Source organism: Tachysurus vachellii, chromosome 8 (assembly GCF_030014155.1).
Source record: "Tachysurus vachellii isolate PV-2020 chromosome 8, HZAU_Pvac_v1, whole genome shotgun sequence".
In the NCBI taxonomy this organism is placed as follows: domain Eukaryota; kingdom Metazoa; phylum Chordata; class Actinopteri; order Siluriformes; family Bagridae; genus Tachysurus; species Tachysurus vachellii.
The window spans coordinates 24,661,331-24,685,471 of NC_083467.1; the positions used below are offsets into that span (position 1 = coordinate 24,661,331).

Sequence of the window (24,141 nt, forward strand, 5' to 3'; positions counted from 1 at the left end):
ACCCCTCACCAAAACACAACACCTCATCTCCCACCTCAATAACCATATACCCTCTCAACACCCCCAGTGAACGCTTCACAGACAACCCGAGGAAGCAATATACTATGCAAACAATATTTCCAATAAAGTCTTTCGAAATCGATTGGAAATTGCTCCCTTAGTGAAAAGGTTTGAACCCTGCTTACAGAAAAAATTTAACATTCGGTAGTAAAAAACATGCATCCCAAACCAAACAACAGACTTACAGCTGTACAGCTGATATGTACAACCACAAGACTCTCTTGTCCACCCTCAGGAGTCTTGGGATTTGCGGATCAGCTTGGGAATTGTTCGCTTCCTACCTGGAAGGACGCTCATATCAGTTAACATGGAGGGGAGTGACATCTGCTCCACGCAGACTCTCTGCTGGTGTCCCACAAGGCTCAGTACTTGGTCCTCTTCTTTTCTCCCAGTATACTCACTCTCTTGGTGAAGTTATTTCCTCACATGGGTTCTCTTACCACTGCTACGCTGATGGTACGCAACTTATCTTCTCTTTCCCACCCTCAGATACCAGAAACTTTTGAAACTTTTTCATTGTAACTTTGAACAATGTTTTAAACTTATGGTATCTTAAGTATGTAACCTAGTGAACCAACATGAATGTATCCAATGAGAGAGATTTAAGCACTTATGTACTTCGCTCTGGATAAGGGCATCTGCCAAATGCTGTAAATGTGAATGTAAATTTGTATGTTGCAAACAAAGAGGCCAGTTTCGTAATGTTCTGGTAACCTCATAGGGTACAGCTGCAATGGCCGAGAGGTTAAGGCGTTGGACTCGAAATCCAATGGGGTTTCCCCGCGCAGGTTCGAACCCTGCTTGCAGCGTGAGAAGGTGTTTTAAAGTCCTTCAAAATTCATTAGAAGTTCCTCCCTTAGTAAAAAAGGCCTTAGTTATAACCCCAGTGATTTTTTGTATGCCACAACCAGGTCTTAGTTATAACCCCAGTGATTCTTTGTATGCCACAAACATTTAGTACCAATCTTGGCACAGCCGTAATGGCTGAAAGGTTAAGGTGTTGGACTCAAAGTCCAATGGAAGTCAAGTGAGTTTCCCCATGTAGGTTTGAACCCTGCTTTGAGGAGGTTTGTGATTCCTTCACAGACAACCCAAGGAAGTGATATTCTATGCAAACAATATTTCCAATAAAGTCTTTCAAAATTGATTAGAAGTTGCTCCCTTAGTAAAAAGGTTTAAACCTTGGTCACAGCAGGATTTTAACACTCTGTAGGAAAAAACATGCATCCCAAACCAAACAACTGACTTACAGCTGATATAGTACAAACACACCTGAAATAGTTTTAAACAGCTGTTAATTGTTTAAGGTGTTTAATGCAAAATCTAATCGGGTTTCCCAGCACAGTTTTGAACATTCTTTACAGTGAGAGGAGCAGCTTCAATGCTCTATAAATAAGACGTTGTACCCATAAAACAGATTCTTAGTTGTGGCCTCATAAAAATCAAGCGTAACATTAGTTCTCCATTTCCACCAGTGGATCTCCATATCAAAAGAGCAAAGGCTTGTCATTAAAATTGAATGAGCAGCTGTGATTAACTGTGTAAACAGGTCTTGAACGGGATTTCCCACTGCAAGTTCGAATAGCAAGAGAAGTTTTGGCACCCATTTACCCCAACAAGGGGTCTACTCTGGAACCATTCTGTGCATATCTATTTCTAAGAAAAGGATCTCACCAGTAAAACCGGTTGAGGTCCAGCAGAAGACTCTGAACTACTCTATATTTAGCATCAAATTTATTCTAGTGTAGCAGCAGATACTGTAAGGAAAAAAAAATGAGTTTTGCTGAAACAAAATACCACAGTACAGTACGTCCAAATGAACAATACATATGTGGAGAAGGAAGGAACCAGGAAGAGGAAATACAATCTGCTTAAAATTTACATTATTTAAATGAGTAAAGTTAGGTTTATTAGCCAATAGCTTGGATTGATACTGTGTTTAGATCAAAAACGCATTCTAAGCATTTACAAGTAGCTGTGATGGCCGAGTGGTTAAGGCGTTGGATTTGAAATCCAATGGAATTTCCCACGCAGGTTCGAGCCCTGCTCACAGCGTCAGAGCCTCCAAGGGATGTCATTTAATTGAACAAAATTAGATAAGTATATAAATAAGTTCTCAAAATTCATTAGAAGTTCCTCCCTTAGTAAAAAGGGCCTTAGTTATAACCCCAGTGATTCTTTGTATGCCACAAACAAAATGTCCATTTTAGTACAGTTCAGGTACCACATCTGAGCACAGCTGCTATGGCTGCAAGGTTAAAGTGTTGGAGTTTCCCCATGCAGGTTTGAACGCTATGTAAACACTTCCCAGACAACCCGAGGAACCAATATACTATGTAGGGATGAGCGAGTACAGCATTATCTGTATCTGTATCCGTATCTGTTAACCATATGAATTATCCGTATCTGTATCTGTACTCGGAGTGGGTGGGGCCTAACCCGGAAGTAGGCGGGCTTGTCTTTAAATGGGCGGGGCTTTAACTGTTAATAATTAATTTCTAATGTTTATAACACTAGCTTACTACCTTTATGTTTTACGTTTCAGCCGAGTATCCGGCTCATCTCTAATACTATGCAAACAATATTTCCAGTAAAGTCTTTCAAAATTGATTAGAAATTGCTCCCTTAGTAAAAAGGTTCAAACCCTGCTCACAGAAAAATTTTAACACTCGGGAGGAAAAAACATGCATCCCAAACCAAACAACAGACTTACAGCTGTACAGCATATATGTACAACCACAAGACTCTCTTGTCCACCCTCAGGAGTCTTGGGATTTGCAGATCACCTTGGGAATTGTTCGCTTCCTACCTGGAAGGACGCTCATATCAGTTAACATGGAGGGGAGTGACATCTGCTCCACGCAGACTCTCCACCGGTGTCCCACAAGGCTCAGTACTTGGTCCTCTTCTTTTCTCCCAGTATACTCACTCTCTTGGTGAAGTTATTTCCTCACATGGGTTCTCTTACCACTGCTACGCTCATGATACGCAACTTATCTTCTCTTTCCCACCCTCAGATACCACAGCTTCTGATCGGGCAGAAATATGGCAGAAATATCATCATGGATGACTACTCATCAGTTAACGCTCAATCCTAGCAAAACTAAACTGCTGTTCATCCCAGGTGATTCATCCCCAGGTCATGACCTTGCTATGTCCCTGCACAACGATCTGTTTATCCACAGACTGTTTATGACTCATTGTCAATTGTGATGACATACAGTCACGTCATTCAGCTGCAGGAAGCTATATTCAGTACTAAATTTATTCTAGTGTAGCAGCAGATACTGTAAGGAAAAAAAACTGGGTTTTGCTGAAACAAAATACCACAGTACGTCCAAATGAACAATACATGTGTGGAGAAGGAGGGAAACAGGAAGAGGAAATACAATCTGCTTAAAATTTACATTATTTAAATGAGTAAAGTTAAGTTTACACTGTCGCTGCCCACATGAGCGTTGAAGTCCCCCAGTAGAACAATGGAGTCCCCGGTTGGAGCACTTTCCAGCACCCCTTCCAGAGACGCCAAGAAGGTCGGGTACTCTACACTGCCATTTGGCCCGTAAGCACAAATAACAGTGAGAGACCTATCCCCGACCCGCAGGCGCAGGGAAACGACCCTCTCGTTCACCGGGGTGAACTCCAACACATGGCTGCTGAGCTGGGGGGCTATGAGCAAGCCCACACCAGCCCGCCGCCTCTCACCGCGGGCAACTCCAGAGTAGTAAAGAGTCCAGCCTCTCTCAAGGAGTTGGGTTCCAGAGCCCAAGCTGTGTGTGGAGGCGAGCCCAACTATCTCTAGTCGGTATCTCTCAACCTCCCGCACCAGCTCAGGCTCCTTTCCCCCCAGCGAGGTGACATTCCATGTCCCTAGAGCCAGATTCCGTGTCCGGGGATTGGGTCGCCGAGGCCCCCGCCTTCGACTGCCACCCAATCCACATTGCACCAGCCCCTTACGGTCCCTCCTGCAGGTGGTGGGCCCACAGGAGATCGGCCCCACGTCGCTCCTTCGGGCTGAGCCCGGCCGGGCCCCGTGGGGTAAGACCCGGCCACCAGGCGCTCGCATGCGAGCCCCAACCCCGGGCCTGGCTCCAGAGTGGGGCCCCGGTTGCGCCATACCGGGCGACGTCACGGACCTTGTTTTTAAACCACTCATAAGGGGTATTTGAACCGCTCTTGGTCTGGCCTGTCACCCAGGACCTGTTTGCCTTGGGAGACCCTACCAGGGGCAGAAAGCCCCAGACAACATAGCTCCTAGGATCATTCAGGCACGCAAACCCCTCCACCACAATAAGGTGGCGGTTCGAGGAGGGGTCAAGCTGAAGAAGGAGTCCTATCAAGCCTGGTTGGCTCGGGGGACTCCGGAGGCAGCTGATAGGTACCGGAGGGCCAAGCGAGCTTCAGCCCGGGTGGTTGCGGAGGCAAAAACTCGGGTCTGGGAGGAGTTTGGTGAGGCCATGGAGAAGGACTATCGGTTGGCCTCGAAGAAATTCTGGCAAACCGTCCGGCGCCTCAGGAGGGGGAAGCAGTGCCCTGCTCACACTGTTTACAGTGGGAGTGGGAATCTGCTGACTTCGACTGGGGACATCCTCGGACGGTGGAAGGAGTACTTCGAGGTTCTCCTCAACCCCACCGACATGTCTTCCATTGAGGAAGCAGAGGCCGAGGGCTCGGTTGTGGACTCGTCGATCCCCCAAGCTGAGGTCACTGAGGTAGTTGAGAAGCTCCTCAGTGGCAAGGCACCGGGGGCTGGATGAGATCCGCCCTGAGTACCTCAAGTCTCTGGATGTTGTGGGGCTGTCTTGGTTGACGCGCCTCTGCAACGTCGCATGGAGGCTGGGGACAGTGCCTCTGGACTGGCAGACTGGGGTGGTGGTCCCTCTGTTTAAGAAGGGGGACCGGAGGGTGTGTTCCAACTACAGGGGGATCACACTCCTCAGCCTCCCCGGAAAAGTCTATGCCAGGGTACTGGAGAGGAGAATTCGGCCGATAGTCGAACCTCGGATTCAGGAGGAACAATGCGGGTTTCGTCCCGGTCGTGGAACACTGGACCATCTCTATACCCTCGCCAGGTTGCTGGAGGGTTCATGGGAGTTTGCCCAACCAGTCCACATGTGCTTTGTGGATCTGGAGAAGGCATTCGACTGTGTCCCTCGTGGTGACCTGTGGGGGGTGCTCTGGGAGTATGGGGTCCGGGACCCTCTGCTAAGGGCTGTCCGGTCCCTATATGACCGGAGCAGGAGTTTGGTTCGCATTGCCGGCAGTAAGTCAGACTTGTTCCCGGTGCATGTTGGACTCCGGCAGGGCTGCCCTTTGTCACCGGTCCTGTTCATTATCTATATGGACAGGATTTCTAGGCACAGTCGGGGGCCGGAGGGAGTCCGGTTTGGGGACCACAGGATTTCGTCTATGCTTTTTGCAGACGATGTTGTCCTGTTGGCTTCCTCAAATCAGGACCTTCAGCGTGCACTGGGACGGTTTGCAGCCGAGTGTGAAGCGGCGGGGATGAGAATCAGCACCTCCAAGTCCGAGGCCATGGTTCTCAACCGGAAAAGGTGGCTTGCCCCCTTCAGGTTGGTGGGGAGCTCCTGCCTCAGGTGGAGGAGTTTAAGTATCTTGGGGTCTTGTTCACGAGTGAGGGAAGGATGGGGCGGGAGATCGACAGGCGGATCGGTGCATCTTCTGCAGTGATGCGGTCGATGTACCGGTCTGTTGTGGTGAAGAAGGAGCTGAGCCGCAAGGCGAAGCTCTCTATTTACCAGTCGATCTACGTTCCTACCCTCACCTATGGTCATGAGCTTTGGGTCATGACCGAAAGGACAAGATCCCGGATACAGGCGGCCGAAATGAGTTTCCTCCGCAAGGTGGCTGGGCGCTCCCTTAGAGACAAGGTGAGGAGCTCGGTCACCCGGGAGGAGCTCAGAGTAGAGCCGCTGCTCCTCCACATCGAGAGGAGTCAGCTAAGGTGGCTCGGGCATCTGTTTCGGATGCCTCCTGGACGCCTCCCTGGGGAGGTGTTCCGGGCATGTCCAACCGGGAGGAGGCCCCGGGGAAGACCTAGGACACGCTGGAGGGACTATGTCTCTCGGCTGGCCTGGGAACGCCTCAGTATTCCCCCGGAAGAGCTGGAGGAAGTGTCTGGGGAGAAGGAAGTCTGGGCATCCCTGCTTAGACTGCTGCCCCCGCGACCCGGCCCCGGATAAGCGGTTGAAAATGGATGGATGGATAAGTTTATTAGCCAATAGCTTGGATTGACACTGTGTTTGGATCAAAAACGCATTCTAAGCATTTACAAGTAGCTGTGATGGCCGAGTGGTTAAGGCGTTGGATTTGAAATCCAATGGGATTTCCCGCGCAGGTTCGAACCCTGCTCACAGCGTCAAAGCCTTCAAGGGATGTCATTTAATTGAACAAAATTAGATAAGTATATAAATAAGTTCTCAAAATTCATTAGAAGTTCCTCCCTTAGTCAAAAGGGCCTTAGTTATAACCCCAGTGATTCTTTGTATGCCACAAACAAAATGTCGAGTTTAGTACCGTTCAGGTACCACATCTGAGCACAGCTGCGATGGCTGCAAGGTTAAAGTGTTGGAGTTTACTAGTTACTTCATTTAAAAAATAACTCAATTACTTTGTTGATTACTTACACCAAAAAGTAACACGTTACTGTTAAAAATAACTTTTTAATTACCCTTTTAACACATAATGTTCCCATTAATGCCCTTTTATGCGTTATGGTCTATACAAATCTGTCCCTGGCTAACAGTCCGGTTAAAATCTAGTCGCTGTTGTTTGGCTGGAGGGGCTTGACTCACTTTGAGTGTGTCCACCGACACCGGGTTAGCTTCTAGCTTCGTCAAGGCATGTAGTTACTACCTCCAGATTGGAGTTGCTGTTTATCACAGTAGATAGGACCTTCGAACCAGAAAGACACAGCTTACATTTGACTAAAAGTTTTTTGTCTTTATGCTCAACTAAAGTGAAATAATGAGCATATTTCCACTTTGAGAAACTCGTCTTGCTCTCACCTTGACTCGCCATTACTGCCGCATATAGTTGAATAAACAGAAACATGCCCACAGTGAGGCGTCTTCGTGTTTACAGTGTTTGGCATCCACCAATCCTACAATGCGTCGCTGCTGTAAACAGGTTAGGCTGTAGGCTACACTTCAGCTAAAATTAATTAATTTAAAAAAGTAACGGACAAACACACCGTATGGTAACAGAGTTACTTTAAATAGTAATGCGTTAGAGTATTAGTTACTTTCAAAAGTAACTGCGTTACAGTAACACCTTACTGCCCAACACTGACAATCACACACTCCACCTCAACACCCCAATGTTTCCTACCCCAATAAACACGCAGCCCATCTCAGCATCCCCTACTCCAGTAAACCATCTACCACCTCAATACACAAACACTCCATCTAAGTACCCCAAATTGAATAGTCCACCTCACACCAAACACTCCAAAACTCCATCATGCCTCAACACAACATCCAAACCACCCCACCACAAAGACTCCAGCATACCTCCCCCCACAACAATATTTTGTTTATTTACTGTCAGATTTTTATTTAGCCTAAGGTAATGTCTTTTTTCTCTGACACAAACCAATTAGCATCCCATAATAGTTCATGTAGTGTATCAGCTTCCACCCTGTTGTATTCTTGTATGTCTCTCTATCTGCTGTGCAATATCTCCTGAACATTGGTTTCTTCAAGAAAGCAGAAAGATTGATTATTTAAATTCATAATTAGTCATCTTCAGCGCACCGCCGGGAATCCTTTGATAAATCTCTCTTTGTGTGTTTTCCCACAGATCAAATAACTTGTCACTTCAAAGCATTTTTTTCCTCTGGCCTTTGTGTATTGATTTATTGCATTCACAGATAAACAGAAAACCATTAGCACAAAATGTTCCGTGTGCACCGCCACTGTGTTAAATTTGGCTACTGAATGACTAAGACCCCCCCTTCTGACATCCAATTATCTGCTATTCTACCCCTTTACCATTTATTTAGACTAAAACATCAAGAAACTGTGCAGAAAAAAAACAAATGCATTTAAATGACACGAGAGTGTTTTATTAGAGCGTTTTTGTTTCTGGCACACTCACCTCATCTTTGGGTTCGGGTCGATGAAAAGTTAGCGAGGTTTGTCACGTTACTTGTTTTTTATACAAGGGAGTTTTTTATTAATGCGTATGAGAGAATGAGTCAGACATCTAATCTTAGCCATTACGTTCACTCATCACCTCTTTCACCCTGTCTCCCTCTAATTTCTTTTCATGTGTGTTTAAAGTTCTGAGAAATATTGCAGTTATTAACTTCTGTTGCTAATAATTAAGAAATTCTTTATACCCGAACAGTTTTTTCTGGTGAATAACGACATTATTCAAAGCATTGACGGATTTTTGATAACTGCAGTGACTGGAAATACATTCTCATTCAGTACAATTAAGTACATTTAAGGCTGGCATGATTTTTTTTTAAGGGACAAGTTAATTAACACGGGTAAATACAATATAAACGCTTTTAGGTAAAATGCACTTTCAAAGACAAATTGATCTCAGGAGAAATATCTACTTTGGAATGATCGTTGTAACGGCGAGGACATATGACTTTGTGCAAAATGTAAGAAATTTGAGTCCTTGAAAGATAAATGCTATGTAGACATTAAAAGGACAATGACGCAATGATTCAGAAACAGTCATGAGATCTTGCGTGCCAGTTGACAGCCCTCTGGTCTAGCTGATTGATGTGTTCTGATTTTACACCAGGGGGCCGCATACCCTTTGTGCCCTTATGGCAACATGCTGGTCCCTAGCCTGTGAGGGAGTGACCTTGAGGTCTATTGCTTTTTCCGACAAGGCACCATCCATAAGTGAATATTTTTGTCTCCCCAACAAGCTAGAATCTGTGGAACTCTTGTCAAGGTGAAGACAGTGCGGTTTGGGATCCAGACAAAGACTGTTCATTTACTTGTAAAAGGCTTGTATTTTGAAGCAAAATACCACTGTAGTTACTGCAGTGAGTCCTTACTGTACATCCTAAACAGAAGGCAAAGGCTTTTTTATATGACAGTGAATCTATGACACCCCAGAATACTAACACCACAACAACTACACCCCTAACACCTCAACACCTTCTCCCCAACACCACAGCACACCTATTACAACACCAAAAAACCCCACCAAAACAACCCAACACCCCTTCTTACATTACCCAGGTTTTTTAATACCCCATTACAACACACTTACACTCCAAAATACCAAGACTTTCACCCTAACACAACAATACCACCAAACTACCCCGACAGTCCATAACCCCACCCTAGAAGCCCAACTAAAATACACCCTAACCCAACACCTACACCACAAGGTGCATAAATCAGGTTAAAGAGTTTCCCATATTCTTGCCTTGGTGTCCCAACACTACAAGCACAGTGTAGGTTCTTTAAAGAGGGATCAGATAGTATATTTGCAGTGCATGCTCCAAGCAATGCAGAACTCTTAGCTCCTGTGTCTTAGCTCCTGTGAGTTCATATTAAGATGTAGCTGAGACTTAAACATGGCGGTTCTGCTGCTAGATTATTACCAGCCTAGAAGAAGCTCAAGGATCCAACCGTAAAAAATGTATCTTCATGCTACTCTGACAAAGGATAGGTTGAAAATTACTTAACAATGCTAGCAGCACATAGCCACAAGCACCAAATTGTAGTTTTGGTGGCGGTTTGTTCTGTCCCAAGCCAAGCATCACTCTTATGTTGTATAACATTAAACATGTTTTTCATGGCTTTGGGATAATGCAAATGCAAGGCATAAATAAAACAAGAGGCAGATTGCTTGAGGTAGGTTTTCAAGATAGTCCAATACAATACATCCCTCGACAATGATGGCACGGACTCGGATAACGATTTATCTCTATAAGATTTGTCGAGAGAGGTACATCATCAACGACAGTCAGCAACCCAGCAGATATAGTACATGTTCCCAGGTCACATCAACATCAGATGTCTGTATAAAACATAAAAAACGATGTTTACAACAAGTAAATGTTGATAGGCATGATCATCTGTCACTGTTAACTGCCTACACATGGCTTTTCAATGCCTTTAAAACGAAGGCATTTTTTGACTCATGTTATGTATGCTGTGTGTTTGTGTGGTGGTATTTTTCTGTGTGTTTATGGTTCCATTGGTTTACCAGTCAGTCAGACGTCATCAACAAAGAGGACGCCACCGTTCGTGTAGCCAATCACCTCTTATCAGCCTGTTAAAAATCCTTTGTCCATAAATTTTTTTTTAGTAAACTCAACGTTTTTGTTAAAATCAAGTAAACATACTAGGTTTACTATAGAGGAGAAAGGATTGGACACTGTCATCAGGTTTAATGGCACGAGTCCTGTAGCTCGGATCTTTTTACATGAGATGGATCATTGGTTCCATGAGTTTGGGAACACTGCACATGAGGTGATGTGTATTGTGTACGGTTTGAGTTGGGGATATACTCTATCTGTGCACGTCTATTCCACCACTATTTATGCTTACATAGTTTCAGTTTTCTGTCCTGCACCCTGTTTCCTGGAGAACTATATTTTAGCTTTCAGACAGTAAAATGCTTCGATACGATGGAATGGACATGTCTTTATTCTCTCTCTCTCTCTCTCTCTCTCTCTCTCTCTCTCTCTATGTATATATATTTATATATATATATATATATATATATATATTTTCTTTTTCTCTCTTCCTCTAAGCTGTGATCACTGGAGCGTGCTCTGTATCCACAGGTCAATGAAAGAGGAACTCTCAGTTATGATCACCATGTTCTGTTCATTCTAGCTCTTCCATCAGAGGGGAAAAAAGCCATCCAACAAGATCAGACGAATCATTCAGCCTTATAGACCTTTGAAGAGGGAGTGTTGGAAAAACATATTGTGAGATAAAAATCTACCAATTTGCTGAAGGTATTTTGATGCCTACCCTGAATTTAGTTTAGTAGTATACCTACAATATATAATTGTGTGCAGAAGGTTGCATAGCCCTAGAATAGCACTAGCAAAAGAAGATTTAGTGTGGTATTTTTTTAGAGGTTTATTTTGAAAAGTAACATAAACGGCAGTGAAAATGACCAACCTTGGTGAATGTGATATAAAGATTGTGAAATAGCAAATATGACCAGAATTTTCCTTTCTAAACCAAAGCCTGGAACATAGACAAACATATCAATGGCTAAACACAGAATATATGAAACGATTAACAGTAAGTAACAACCCATTGAACCAGGACTAATACAGATACAACGGAACATAGAAATGTAAAAAAAAAAAAAAAAAAGAATAAAAGGAAATGATGTGAAGAAATTCATAATAGCTTCTCCCTGTAAGATTCATTCATTCATCTTCTACCGCTTATCCGAACTACCTCGGGTCACAGGGAGCCTGTGCCTATCTCAGGCGTCATCGGGCATCAAGGCAGGATACACCCTGGACGGAGTGCCAACCCATCGCAGGGCACACACACACACTCGCATTCACTCACACAATCACACACTAGGGACAATTTTCCAGAGATGCCAATCAACCTACTATGCATGTCTTTGGACCAGAGGAGGAAACCGGAGTACCCGGAGGAACCCCCCCAGGCACGGGGAGAACATGCAAACTCCACACACACAAGGCGGAGGCGGGAATCGAACCCCCAACCCTGGAGGTGTGAGGCGAACGTGCTAACCACTAAGCCACCATGTCCCCCCAATTTCTGAAGTTCTATATATATTTTTTTCTTTACTTGTATCGATAATTCTAATTTTATTTTTATTGTAACATTTAAATTTGATATTTTATTTTATTTTAATTCTATTTTTATTTTCATTGTAACATTTTTTTTCGTATTCTATTTTCTTATTCTACTTTTTTATGACATGGAAACCATTAAAAAGCATTTCATCAAATCATGACAAATAAACTTTTGAATGTCCCTAATTTTGATTCCAAAGTAGGTTCTAAGTGTCTAAGAACACATTGTGGATATTTCTCTGGATCAGTAGATGGCAGTGTTGTCTTATAAAAGTGGTTATAATGGCTTGTTATAACCCCTGCTATTTTTTAAGGGAGATTCTGGGTGATGCATTGATGATGTCATAACACAGAATACACATCAGCATTAATTATTGACCTCATACTGCTCACCTTTAGTCAGTGCTGATTACATCGTCAGAGCTTGTGAATTCATTCGTGCATATTTTGTTGTTTTCTGGATTATAATAATATTAAACCTAGTCGTAAGCAGATATCATCAGGGTCCGAGCACATTTAGCAAATATGAAGAATGCCTTTTATTACACAAGCGGTCCACAGTTACAGCTGTAAACTGTAAAATCTTGAATGAATATTTAATAAGTGGGCCAATCTCTGTTGTTTGCAAATGTCAACAATATTTATAGTGATAATGAGAATTAGAAGCAACGTGAAACCAATTTTGTGACATAGGCCAAAACTCAAAAATATATCCAGTAAATTATGCATATTTTTGTTTTTCAATTTGAGTCAGTGTGGCTCAAGCGGTTAAGGCTCTGGGTTGTTGATTGGAGGATCAGGGTTCAAGCTGCCACTGTTGGGCCATTGAGCAAGGCCCTTAACCCTCACTGCTCCAATGGTGCTGTATCATGGCTGACCCTGGGCTCTGACCCAAACCTTCAAACTATAAGAAGATAAGAATTTCACTGTGCTTTAATGTGACAAGTAAAGGCTTCATCTTCTTCTTCTTCTTCTTCTTCTTCTTCTTCTTCATCTTCTTCTTCTTCTTCTTCTTCTTCTTCTTCTTCTTCTTCTTCTTCTTCGTCCAAAAGGTTCCATTATTATCTTTCATTATCCAGATCTATCTTGTTTTTGTGTGAGGAATATCATGAACAGTGGCCCCCATTGCCGACTTCCTAGTGTGTATACAGAGGAATGTCGTGTTTAATATTTATGACAGTATGTCAGCGTATATAACCTTGTTAAACACCTGCTAAAAGCTGATTGACTGATGACTACATACATATTCATATTAGCACAGATATAAGATAAGATAAGATAAGATAAGATAAGATATACCTTTATTTGTCCCACAATGGGGAAATTTCACTGTTACAGCAGCCAAGAGTAATAAAATGCAAATATATAAAAGAGAATGGAGACATAATATAATATACAGTATGTACAAAACAAAATGTATAAAAAGATGTATATTGCACACAGGTAATATTGCACTTTTTTCAAAATTTCTGTTATTGCACATGTTTAAAATACTTTGTTATTGTTATTGAGTTTGCATGTTCTCCCCGTGCCTCGGGGGTTTCCTCTGGTTTCCTCCCCCGGTCCAAAGACATGCATGGTAGGTTGATTGGCATCTCTGGAAAATTGTCCGTAGTGTGTGAGTGAATGAGAGCGTGTGTGCCCTGTGATGGGTTGGCACTCCGTATCCTGCCTTGATGCCCGATGACGCCTGAGATAGGCACAGGCTCCCCGTGACCTGAGGTAGTTCGGATAAGCGGTAGAAAATGAATGAATGTTATTGTTTATTATTGCAGTGAAACAGTAATAACAGTGTGTATTATGGTGACTGGTTCAGTGGGAGCAGCTTTGATTGTAAAGTCTAATAGCAGCAGGGAGAAAAGAGCGTCTGTATCACTCCTACAGACACTTAGGATGTAACAGTCTGTCACTGAAGGAGCTGCTCAGAGCTGAAACCGTTCCATACAGGGTGTGAGAGTCGTTCTCCAGCAATGATGATAGTTTTGCACCCATCCTCCTTTCTCCCACCTCCTGTACAGTGTCCAGAGGAATCCACAGGACTGAGCTGGCCAGTCTCTTCCTTTCTGCAGTAGAGATGCTGCTACACCAGCATACCACACCATAGAATATGTCTGAGGCCATTACAGAGCAATGAAGCTTCATATGCACTCTTTCAGTGTAAATCAATAGGAATTGTGATTCCTGAGAAAAAGCTCTGCCCTCTAAGACCCCAGACTTTGCATTTGGCCTCACTGGAACAGAACGGTTAAACCTTTATTAGCCTTTACAGGTGTATAAACTACATGCAACCTCAATGAGTTAAAACTCTTTAAATCAGTTAGGGTCATGACAAGAGCTCAGTGAAATGCCTGCTGAAAACCGACTGGCCAACAGTCATCAACGGTCAACGTGGTTTTACGTCATTAGGTCATAATCAAAAATCCACTCACAGATAAGCACGTAGATGGACTATAGCAAATCTGAGCTCGAAAATACTGAGCTGATGTATGATACCTGAGAAACAGTTATCTGGCTATAGTTCCATGCTCTTTGTACGACTTTCTTATGAAGCTTCATGTGAATATATGCAAGCACTCGTGCGTTATAGCTGGTAGTAAATTATTACAATTATTAGAATTGAGTAAATTATTAGAATCTATTCACCTGTGGTGGCCATATCGCATACAAACATGTTTTTGATTATTATTGATTTGTTAAAGAGTCTGACACCAAATTATTGAAGATTGCTGAAAAATCCTATGACTAGTTTGCAAAAGTGGGTTTCGCATATTATGTGCGTAATTAACAAATGTAAGTGGGTGGAGCTACATGGGTTTGAGGGTTTTTTTTGTTTAACAATACCTAAGAAATCAGCGGGGGAAAAATTTGTTTGTATGTTTACAGAGTTGATGATATATGATGAGATATTGTCCATAAAGAAAAGAAGAAAGAAGAAGAAAAATATAAAAATATAAAATAATATTTTATATAATACAAATGACAGTACAGTTATGGATCCAGCACTTGTGGTGCTTAGACCCCTAAAAAAATCCTAACAAAAATGGTCGGAGGAAGAGGGATTCTAAGCATTACATGATTTGCCTCCTATTTCATTCATTCATTCATCTTCTACCGCTTATCCGAACTACCTCGGGTCACGGGGAGCCTGTGCCTATCTCAGGCATCATTGGGCATCAAAGCAGGATACACCCTGGATGGAGTGCCAACCCATCACAGGGCACACACACACACACACACTCTCATTCACTCACGCACTCACACACTACGGACAATTTTCCAGAGATGGCAATCAACCTACCATGCATGTCTTTGGACCAGAGAGGAAACCGGAGTACCCGGAGGAAACCCCTGAGGCACCACTGACCCTGGCGGTGTGAGGCGAACGTGCTAACCACTAAGCCACCGTCCCCCCCCGCCTCCTATTTATTATTATTAAATCAGTTAATGGTATTAAGTTATGAAATCTCAAACGACAATGTTTCGCCATTTTATAGTTCAAGCTATGAAAATACATAGATGTTATAAATGAAATATGTGCATATGCAAAACTAAGGCTATAACCCTAAATATGATAAAGGTGAAGGATTTGCTATGCCTCTTCTCAGTCTCCAGGTCTGGTTTAAAAAAAAAAAAAAAAAAGGATATGATATCTGACAGATTTATAACAGCTGTGAAGAAAAATGAAAAAAGTGTGAGGAGAGGAACATTATAACTCAGAGGATCTGAAAGTGGTTCAGGGGATATGAATGAGGTTTAGAGGTACAAAGGCAAAGGGGGAGAAGGTATTTGTATGCTGTACAGCTCAAACCCTGCTCCAGCATGACAATTCTCCTGTGCACAAAACACAGAGCTCCATGGAGACATGGTGTGTGAAGGTTAAGGTTGGAGTGGATGAACTCCAGGGTCCTGTACAGAGCCCTGACTCTGACTCAACCCCACTGAACACCTTTGGGATAAACTGGAACATTGAATGAACCCCAAACCTTCTCACTCTTACAACATCAGTGTCTCACTAATTTCACTAATGCTCTTATGTCTAAATGAACACAAATCCCCACAACCACATTCCAGCATCTAATAGAAGCAATGAGTATCTATCTATCTATCTATCTATCTATCTATCTATCTATCTATCTATCTATCTATCTATCTATCTATCTATTGGAAGTATGAAAGTGTATGAATGCATTATTCATATTAAACCAATGCAATGTTCAAAATAAATATAGGTCTTGAGCTGTTTTATATTTATAGAGCAGGTGTCACCCCTTAAGAGGGTTGCCAGGTTTGGAATATATAAGTAAATAACAATCAAATAATTAAAGAATGAAAAAATGTCTCCTTTTTCCAACTAGCTAGCTATCAATATTCACACAGGATTCATACATTCACACAAATTAACATTTGCCTATTTTGAGCCCTTTAGCATCGGCTTTGATCAGCTGTTCTCTTTGTGTATTGTTTAATGAAATCGTTGTACGTCATCATCTCGATGAAATATTGCATGCTTTTTCTTTCTGCAGCTGACATACGAATGTCTGATCTGTCACGTCTCAAAGTGAAGCGTCATCTGAAAACTGCCTCTGTGTGTGTGTGTGTGTGTGTGTGTGTGTGTGTGTGTGTGTGTGTGTGTGTAAACAAATCAGAAGTAGGTGTGTGTGGTTTGTTTGCTGCTTGATGACTCAGTGTGGAGGCATCGTGTTTGTGTTAATCAGCCAGCTTTTAGAAATGCACTTCTGTTCTGTTTTTAATTTCACCAAAGTGCAGGAGGAAATAAGGAAATGCATCTCAGGAATGCAGAGTATACACCAATATTTTTGTCAACTAAAAGCTTTTTTTCTCATAATAACTCAAATGCAAAGTAAGCAGACAAAGAAAGTGACATATAATAAAAATAATAGTCACAATGAATTTCAGAATTCAGGGCTGGTTAAGAAATAATGGTGGTCGGGTTAAATGTGTATAAAAATCTGATTCAAATGAATTATATTTAATAATAATAATATTACTACTACTACTACTAATAATAATAATAATATTATTAATACAGTGATACCTCGAGATACGAGTTTAATTCGTTCCGTGACTTTGCTCGTATCTTAAATTGCTCGTAACTCAAAGCAATTTTCCCCATTTAAATTAATTGAAATCCCATTAATCCGTTCCAGCTCGCAAAATTCCACTCCAGTTGTTTTGTTTGTGTTTTGAATATGAAAAATGTACAGTACCTGTATTTATAAATGACAAACGTTGTATAAAAACATACAGTAATAAAAGAGAAAGTTAAAAAAATAAACTGGTTTTACTTTACGGAAGATGCGCAAGGTTGAGGGAGGAGTAAACAGGCGGAGGAGTTAGGAGGAATTACACTTTCACTTTCGTTCACTTACTCGCACTCTTAATGCTACTTTACACTTAAATGGAACTTAACTAGTTCTTCATTTAGAGCGGGGAGAGCAGCAACTAGAAAATAGAATAGACCCCCGTATAACAGAACCATTAATCATGCATAGAGTTACAAATAGGAAAGGAAAATAATAAATGAATAAATGGATAAATAAATAATTAAATAATTAGAGAGAGAGAGGGAGAGAGAGAGAAAAATATGTGGAGATTTATGACGTAAACTGGTACAACGAACACAGGTTCCGGCATGGTGGAGTCGGGGTTGGAGGAGGGAGTTTAGATCACAGCAGCAGCGAAGCGCTAGAGCGGCTCAATGAATGGGAATTTAAATGGTCGGGTAATATGGATGTCGTAACCGGATTGGTGCGCGTCGTGGACAGCTGATTAACAGCTGATGCACGCTTGACGACGTGGCCTGCCAGAACTAACGCGATGCTTGATTTCTCTTAACTTAACTGAACTTAATTGCTACAATTTCTGTTTTCCTTACATTAATTTTGTGTAATTTTCTTCATCGCTTTTCTCTTCACTTGTTTTTGCCTTTTTTGTCACTCTTTCCTCACTAACATCTGCCGGTCGTTTTGATAAAAACCTGTCCAGTCGTCATATCAGATGCGGTGTAGTCGCACAAGTTAAAAATTTTTTAACGGATCCAACACTCAAAACGGATACGAAAATTACGGATCCGCAGATGGTCGGCACCTCACCTTTGCGACTCTCCATAGGAAATGAATGACTTCCGGTTTATCGGCCGTCGTTTGTCGAGTTTGACGTCGACGTTGGAAGCTGAGGCGGGGGAAACAGAGCACACGTGGTTGTTGGGGATCTTTGTTTCGGTGGCTCGGATGCTCGTATCTCAAAAATTTGTTCGTATCTCAAGGCAAAAATTTGGTCGAATCACAGCTCGTATCTCAAAAAATTCGTATGTCAAAGCACTCGTATCTCGAGGTATCAATGTAATAATAAAAACAGGCAGACAGGCAGATTTATGTACCTGAAAATACCATGAAAACATGAAAGTTATGGGATCATAAGAAGCTTAATCTTATGATACATGTGTTTAATTTACCAAAGTGTTAAACGTGATTTAATTATTTTCACCTCATAGGCTCCAGAATATCTTCACACTCTGTATGAGTAGTTCAGTGTCTCAAATGTTTTCTGATATAGTTTATGACAACACATAGAAATGCACAAGAACAACTTTCTTCTTCTTCTTCTTCTTCTTCTTCTACTGTTATCTTTTCCAGCGAATCATCAGTTTCCACCTAACTCTATCCTCATCATCCTCTACTCTCGCACCAATTACCTTCATGTCCTCATTTAACACATCCATATATCTCCTCTTTGTCCTTCCTCTTGACCTCTTACCTGCAGCTCCATCTCCATCCTTCTACCAATATAACCATCTCCCTCCTCTGTACATGTCCAAACCATCTCAATCTATCCTCTCTGACCTTGTCCCCAAAACAGCCAACCTGAGCTGACCCTCTGATGTGCTCCTTCCTAATCCTGTCCATCCTCGTCACTCTTAAAGAGAACCTGAACATCCTCATCTCTGACACAGCATTGCTTTTTTTTTTTTCTTTTTGCACACGCTGTCTCACATTTCATTCAATTGCTGTTTTGCACAATACTTTACAATACCTCAGGTAACTGCTGCTATAACACTGTGTTCATTCCAGTATTACTGCACATGCAATATTGTTTGAACATACAGTATTTACACTGGTCAGCGCTGTTTCTGTTCATTGTCTTTTGTGTATTGTCTTGTTTTTTTTTTTTTGTTTGCACTGTCTTTTGTCCCGCACTGTCTTGTTTACCTTGTTTGTCTTTTGTCTTGCACTGTTTGCACCAGGTCACACAGTTGCACTTTATGTAGAGTATCTTTGTTCTATGTAGCATCATGGTAGCGGAGAAACGTTGTCTCATTTCACTGTGTACTGCAACAGCTATATATGCTTAAAATGACAATAAAAGCTTCTTAACTTGACTTGGTCTCACTAGAGAGAGATAATCACAATCAGGTTTATTGGCTAAGTGTGCTGATGCTAACACACACAAGGAATTTGGTTCCAGCTGTTTGTGACTCTCAAAAGTATAGACATAAATAACACTATACTATACATTTAGCTTGGACTATACAAGACAAAACACACAAGACAAGACAAAACAGAACAGACAAGACAATACAAAACAGACAAGACAAAACAAAACATACAAGACAGGACAATACAAAACAGAAAAGACAAGACAAAACAGACAAGACAAAACAAAACATACAAGACAGGACAATACAAAACAGACAAGACAAGACAAAACAGACAAGACAAGACAAAACAGACAAGACAAAACAAAACATACAAGACAAGACAAAACAGACGACGAGATACAATACAGACAGCATGAGTATTAAATATCAATACAGAATATATGACTGATCAGTTATGTACAACATACATAAAGTGTGAGTGTGCATGGTAGTGCAAATAACAATATCGTGTAACATTATGCTTTTTGTACAATATACCGCAGCAGTAGTGTGTGTAACATGTACAGATGATGTGATGACTGACAGTTATGATAATGCAGCACTTATAGATATGAAGCAGGGAATATAATTATAATGGTGAGTTGTTAATCAGGGTGATTGTCTGTGGAAATGAACTGTTCCTGTAAATCTTTGTACAGTAAACATGTATAATGTGACTGCATTTGGTAAAGTAACGCGAGCTGTTTTGTGTATTCTGCACTTTTTAGTGTTTCTGACTAACTAGTATACTTGAACCAAAAGCGTTTCGCCTTTTTTTTTTTTTTTTTGAGGTACCTCGCCGGCTTCCGTAGCACCACTTCCGTAGCAGAACAGAAAGGAAGAAAGATGGCGGCGGAAAACGAAGCGGTTGTGGATTTGAATTCGCCTTTAAAAGACGAGGTACTGTGCCTGGGTATCGGGTTTTATCGGTTATATATCGTGAACGGGATACTAACGGCTCGTAGAGGTGTTAAATAATCTGTTAAAGTTGCTGCATGGTGTTGTTATGGGCCTTTGGCTAGTTAGCATTGAGCTAACACGCACGCGCACAGTGGGGATAATGGCGTCTAAGAAAGATCACTTTTTAGTAGAGTTTTAAATGTTTACATTGAATCGGCCACCTTTTATTGTTTTAGGTTAAATTTAGTTTATTGATTGTTTTGATATAAAGTACCGATATTACAAAGTTATAGCATTCGGATGATAGGATTAGCATTTAGCATTTAGCCTTAAAACAACATGTTTATCTGAGAATTATCTTTTGCTCAACTTCTTACCAGTTTGTGAGCGTTTGTATGTCTATTATTATTATTATTATTATTATTACTCATACTATACACATTTCCCTGTATCACATGTGCACACTGTTGTACAGCACTGATTACTGACCCTGACTGTATTACATACTGAAGCTTGTCCAACTTCTCTGGGGAAAGTAGTTAAGGGGATGTTGTAGTGATTAAGGTGTTGGACTACTGACCAGAAGGTCATGGGTTCGAATCCAGTGACGTGGTTAAGGTGTTGGACTAGTGCAGGGCTCTTAAGTTTTGAAGACAGGCAAGAGTGACATTTCCAACCTCCCAGCAAACCCCCCACCCACCACCACACCAAAAAACAAACTGTTTCACCAGGATTGATGGTGATGAGTTATTGGTCATTGAGATGAAATGGTGATGAGTGAGTGGTTGTGAGGAACACATTTGAAGAGTAATTGGCATTTGGAAATAACGATGTTGAGTGATTGGGCTTGATGGTGATTTCTGTTTGGAACTTATGGTGATGAGTTATTGGTCACGAGAGATAACGGTGTTAAGCGAGTGGTTGTTTGAAACAATGGTGATCAGTAATTGGCATTTGGGAATAATGGTGATGAACGATAGGTCGTAACTGGTGGTGATCACAGCTAGGGTTGCAAAATTCCGGGAATTTTCAAGGCTGGAAACTTTCCATGGGAATTAACGGGAATATATGGAAGTAAACTGGGAATTTAAAAAAAATGCAGAGTTGCCTATAACAAGGAACTTAAATGTAGTTAAAAAAAATCTTGCAGCATAATTTTGTTTAAAACAACAAGATTTAATGCAATTTAAGTTGACTTGTACCCTGCGTTCCTCAGTCACTTGCACACAGCACACTGTTTACTGGAGGGCCATCGAGGCCAAACCCCCTGCATGTACGTGCATTCTTCCATAACATGCACAGTAACACTTTATTTTAGGGTCATTTAACTTGTTGCTTATTAGCATGAATATTAATAGAATATTGGCTATTTATTAGTACTTATTAAGCACGTATTAATGCCTTATTCTGCATTACCTTATTCTACATTCTTAATGGTGCCCAATACCTAAACTTAATAACTACCTTACTAACTCTTATTAAGCAGTAAATTAGGAGTGTTACCACATGCAGATAATTTGATGACCCTTCCCCATGCACTCGAGAAAAAATGCTTCATTTTACATTTTGATCGGGACTTTTTTTTTTAGAAGGGCAAGGGTGGGGGATGCTTTAATTTTACAGCAATCATAGGGAAATATGTTTATTACAATTAAGTTTATTATGTTTATTACAATCATAATAATGTTTATTATGCTTTTGCATTACTCAATGAAATAATCAAAGTTCTACTTACAATTAAATCAGTCAAGACGTCATTTTAAAAATTTGTATTACCTTGCATGCATGTCAGCTTATGACCAAACAAAATGTTTGTTTGTATATGATGTAGTTTATATACATTTCCCTATATTTCCAAATAATTTCCATAAATTCCTGTAACTTCCCATAAATTCCCTTAAATATCCATAAATTCCCGTAATGTTTCCAATTTGGAATATTTCCAAAATTCCCCAGATTAAGTTCCAGTGGAAAGTTTCCGGAAATTTACCGGAAACTTTCCGCCCCTTTGCAACCCTAATCACAGCACATGTGATGTACACCGGACAGTGGTATCATATTTTATATATACAATTGATAACGCTAAATGGGTTTTAAAGTTTGCTAAATCTTGCAACAAAGCCCATAAGTCATGAACAGTGCATCTGGACCACAGTCTGCCTATTTAAGAGCACTGTGACCAAACACATCAGACTGAACCCAGCACTTACAAAATACTGCATCAGAACTGACTTTACCTCTCTCTCTTTTTTTTGTTTAACCTCCTTTATGTCCATGTTCTTTGTTTCTCCAGCACTCCAGTCCCAGCGGAACCCGTGATCCTGAGAGGACAACAAGGAGCTCCAGCTCTTCAAGTGACAGTGACAGTGATGGAGACAAGCGCTTGAGGAGCAGGGGTAGAGATGTGCTCAGATTCTTTACTTACTTACTTTAATGACTAAAACTTCTGAAGCCAAATTTGTTTGTTTGGTTTGTTCAAACTCAAAGCATTAGACAGCTATGAGAATATAGGATATGGCTCTTCTATATATTCTAATTCTAACAATTATTTTGTATGTTGTAGCTATACAGAATGCGCAAACATTACAGAACGGGAAGCGATGTTTTAAACGTGCTTTTCAACATGTAGTTACAGTAAAAGTGCGCTGTGCCGAACGACGACAGAGTAAACGATTCTTTATGGAATCTTCAGGGATCTGTATGATCTGTTCATCAGCTAGAACGAGTTTGTTTGTATCATCATTGTCATCATTCCTTCAGTCTTGTGAGACTTGTTCTGCAATCTGCTGGGTTGTTCATCAGGGTCGACTTTTGCTCTCACAGCAGACACCTGTGTCATTTCTTAGTTGCTCCTGATTACATTACTCTTCCTCCGACACGTGATTCCTCCTGACGCTTTATGAGGTTTCCACTCTGACTCGTACCACCACTGTTGGTGACACTCGTCAAATAATCTCTCACAGCAGGACCATGTTATCAAGTGATGTCAGTCAGATGAGATACCAATCAAATGCGGCATGCTGCGAATCATTACGGTAGGCACCGAATCGAATGTAGGAGGTAGTGAGTCAAATGCAATAGATACTGAATCAAATACAGTATATTCTGAATCCAATCCAGCAGCATATACAAAATTGAATGCAGGAAGTAGTGAGTCAAATGCAATAGATACTGAATCGAATGCAGCAGCATGTACAGAATTGAATGCAGGAGGTAGAGTCAAATGCAATAGATACTGAATCGAATGCAGCAGCATGTACAGAATTGAATGCAGGAGGTAGAGTCAAATGCAATATATACTGAATCGAATGCAGCAGCATGTACAGAATGCGGTAGGCACCAAATCAAATGTAGTAGGTATCGTCACAGTACGTGATTTCAGACTCATGCTCATATCTTGTCTGTCTTTCAAGCTCTGTTCCATTTCAACAAGACAAACACAAATGAATTTGATTAGCAGAAACTCTCACTATCTAATGGTCTCTGACAATGAATGAAGTTTGCTTCATTTTCAAGGTTTTCTTGGAAAACCTTCTGTCATGTATCGTAGAAATCCCTGCGAGAATGCCGATATGATCTTCTGGCATATCGCCCACACTCTTCTGGTGTCTCCCGACCTCTAGTTTCTCTGATCCTGATAGTCTTCTGGATCTGTTCCCTCAGTCAAAGCAAGCAAAATGTCGTTCGTATTTTTACGCTATGCCTACTCTAAGCTTTCTACTTTATACTATAGCTCCTTAAATCTCAGACGTTTAGGGTGATATCGGGTCCGTCATCCATTAAACCTGGTCATAATTTACGGTGACTCTGTCCCAAAAGAGCAGCGAAGCCTATAAATAAAGGTGTAAATCAGTGTCTCGGGTTTGTGTATGCGAGTGTCCGTTGTTAACATGTTATTCCTCCCCTACTCTGTTCATTACAGCATAAGGTGCTTCTATTCTGTTAA

The 24,141-nt window shown here is 41.3% G+C and overlaps 1 protein-coding gene and 3 non-coding genes across 4 annotated transcripts in view; all 4 read left to right on the forward strand.

Moving 5' to 3' along the window:
- Positions 1–787: 787 nt before the first annotated feature.
- trnas-cga (transfer RNA serine (anticodon CGA)) lies at positions 788–869 on the forward strand. Its single transcript has one exon. It is a non-coding gene; the product is annotated as a tRNA-Ser (tRNA).
- A 1,165-nt stretch (positions 870–2,034) lies between these two features.
- Positions 2,035–2,115, forward strand: trnas-uga (transfer RNA serine (anticodon UGA)). Its single transcript has one exon. It is a non-coding gene; the product is annotated as a tRNA-Ser (tRNA).
- A 4,243-nt stretch (positions 2,116–6,358) lies between these two features.
- Positions 6,359–6,439, forward strand: trnas-uga (transfer RNA serine (anticodon UGA)). Its single transcript has one exon. It is a non-coding gene; the product is annotated as a tRNA-Ser (tRNA).
- A 13,661-nt stretch (positions 6,440–20,100) lies between these two features.
- The window catches only part of cwc22 (CWC22 spliceosome associated protein homolog), a 45,342-nt gene continuing 41,301 nt past the window's right edge, over positions 20,101–24,141 (forward strand). Inside the window, exons 1-2 of the mRNA XM_060877036.1 lie at positions 20,101–20,195; positions 22,489–22,591. Of these exons, the coding sequence (XP_060733019.1) occupies positions 20,142–20,195; positions 22,489–22,591 (157 nt within the window). The 5' untranslated portion in view covers positions 20,101–20,141. The remainder of the gene's footprint in view (positions 20,196–22,488; positions 22,592–24,141) is intronic.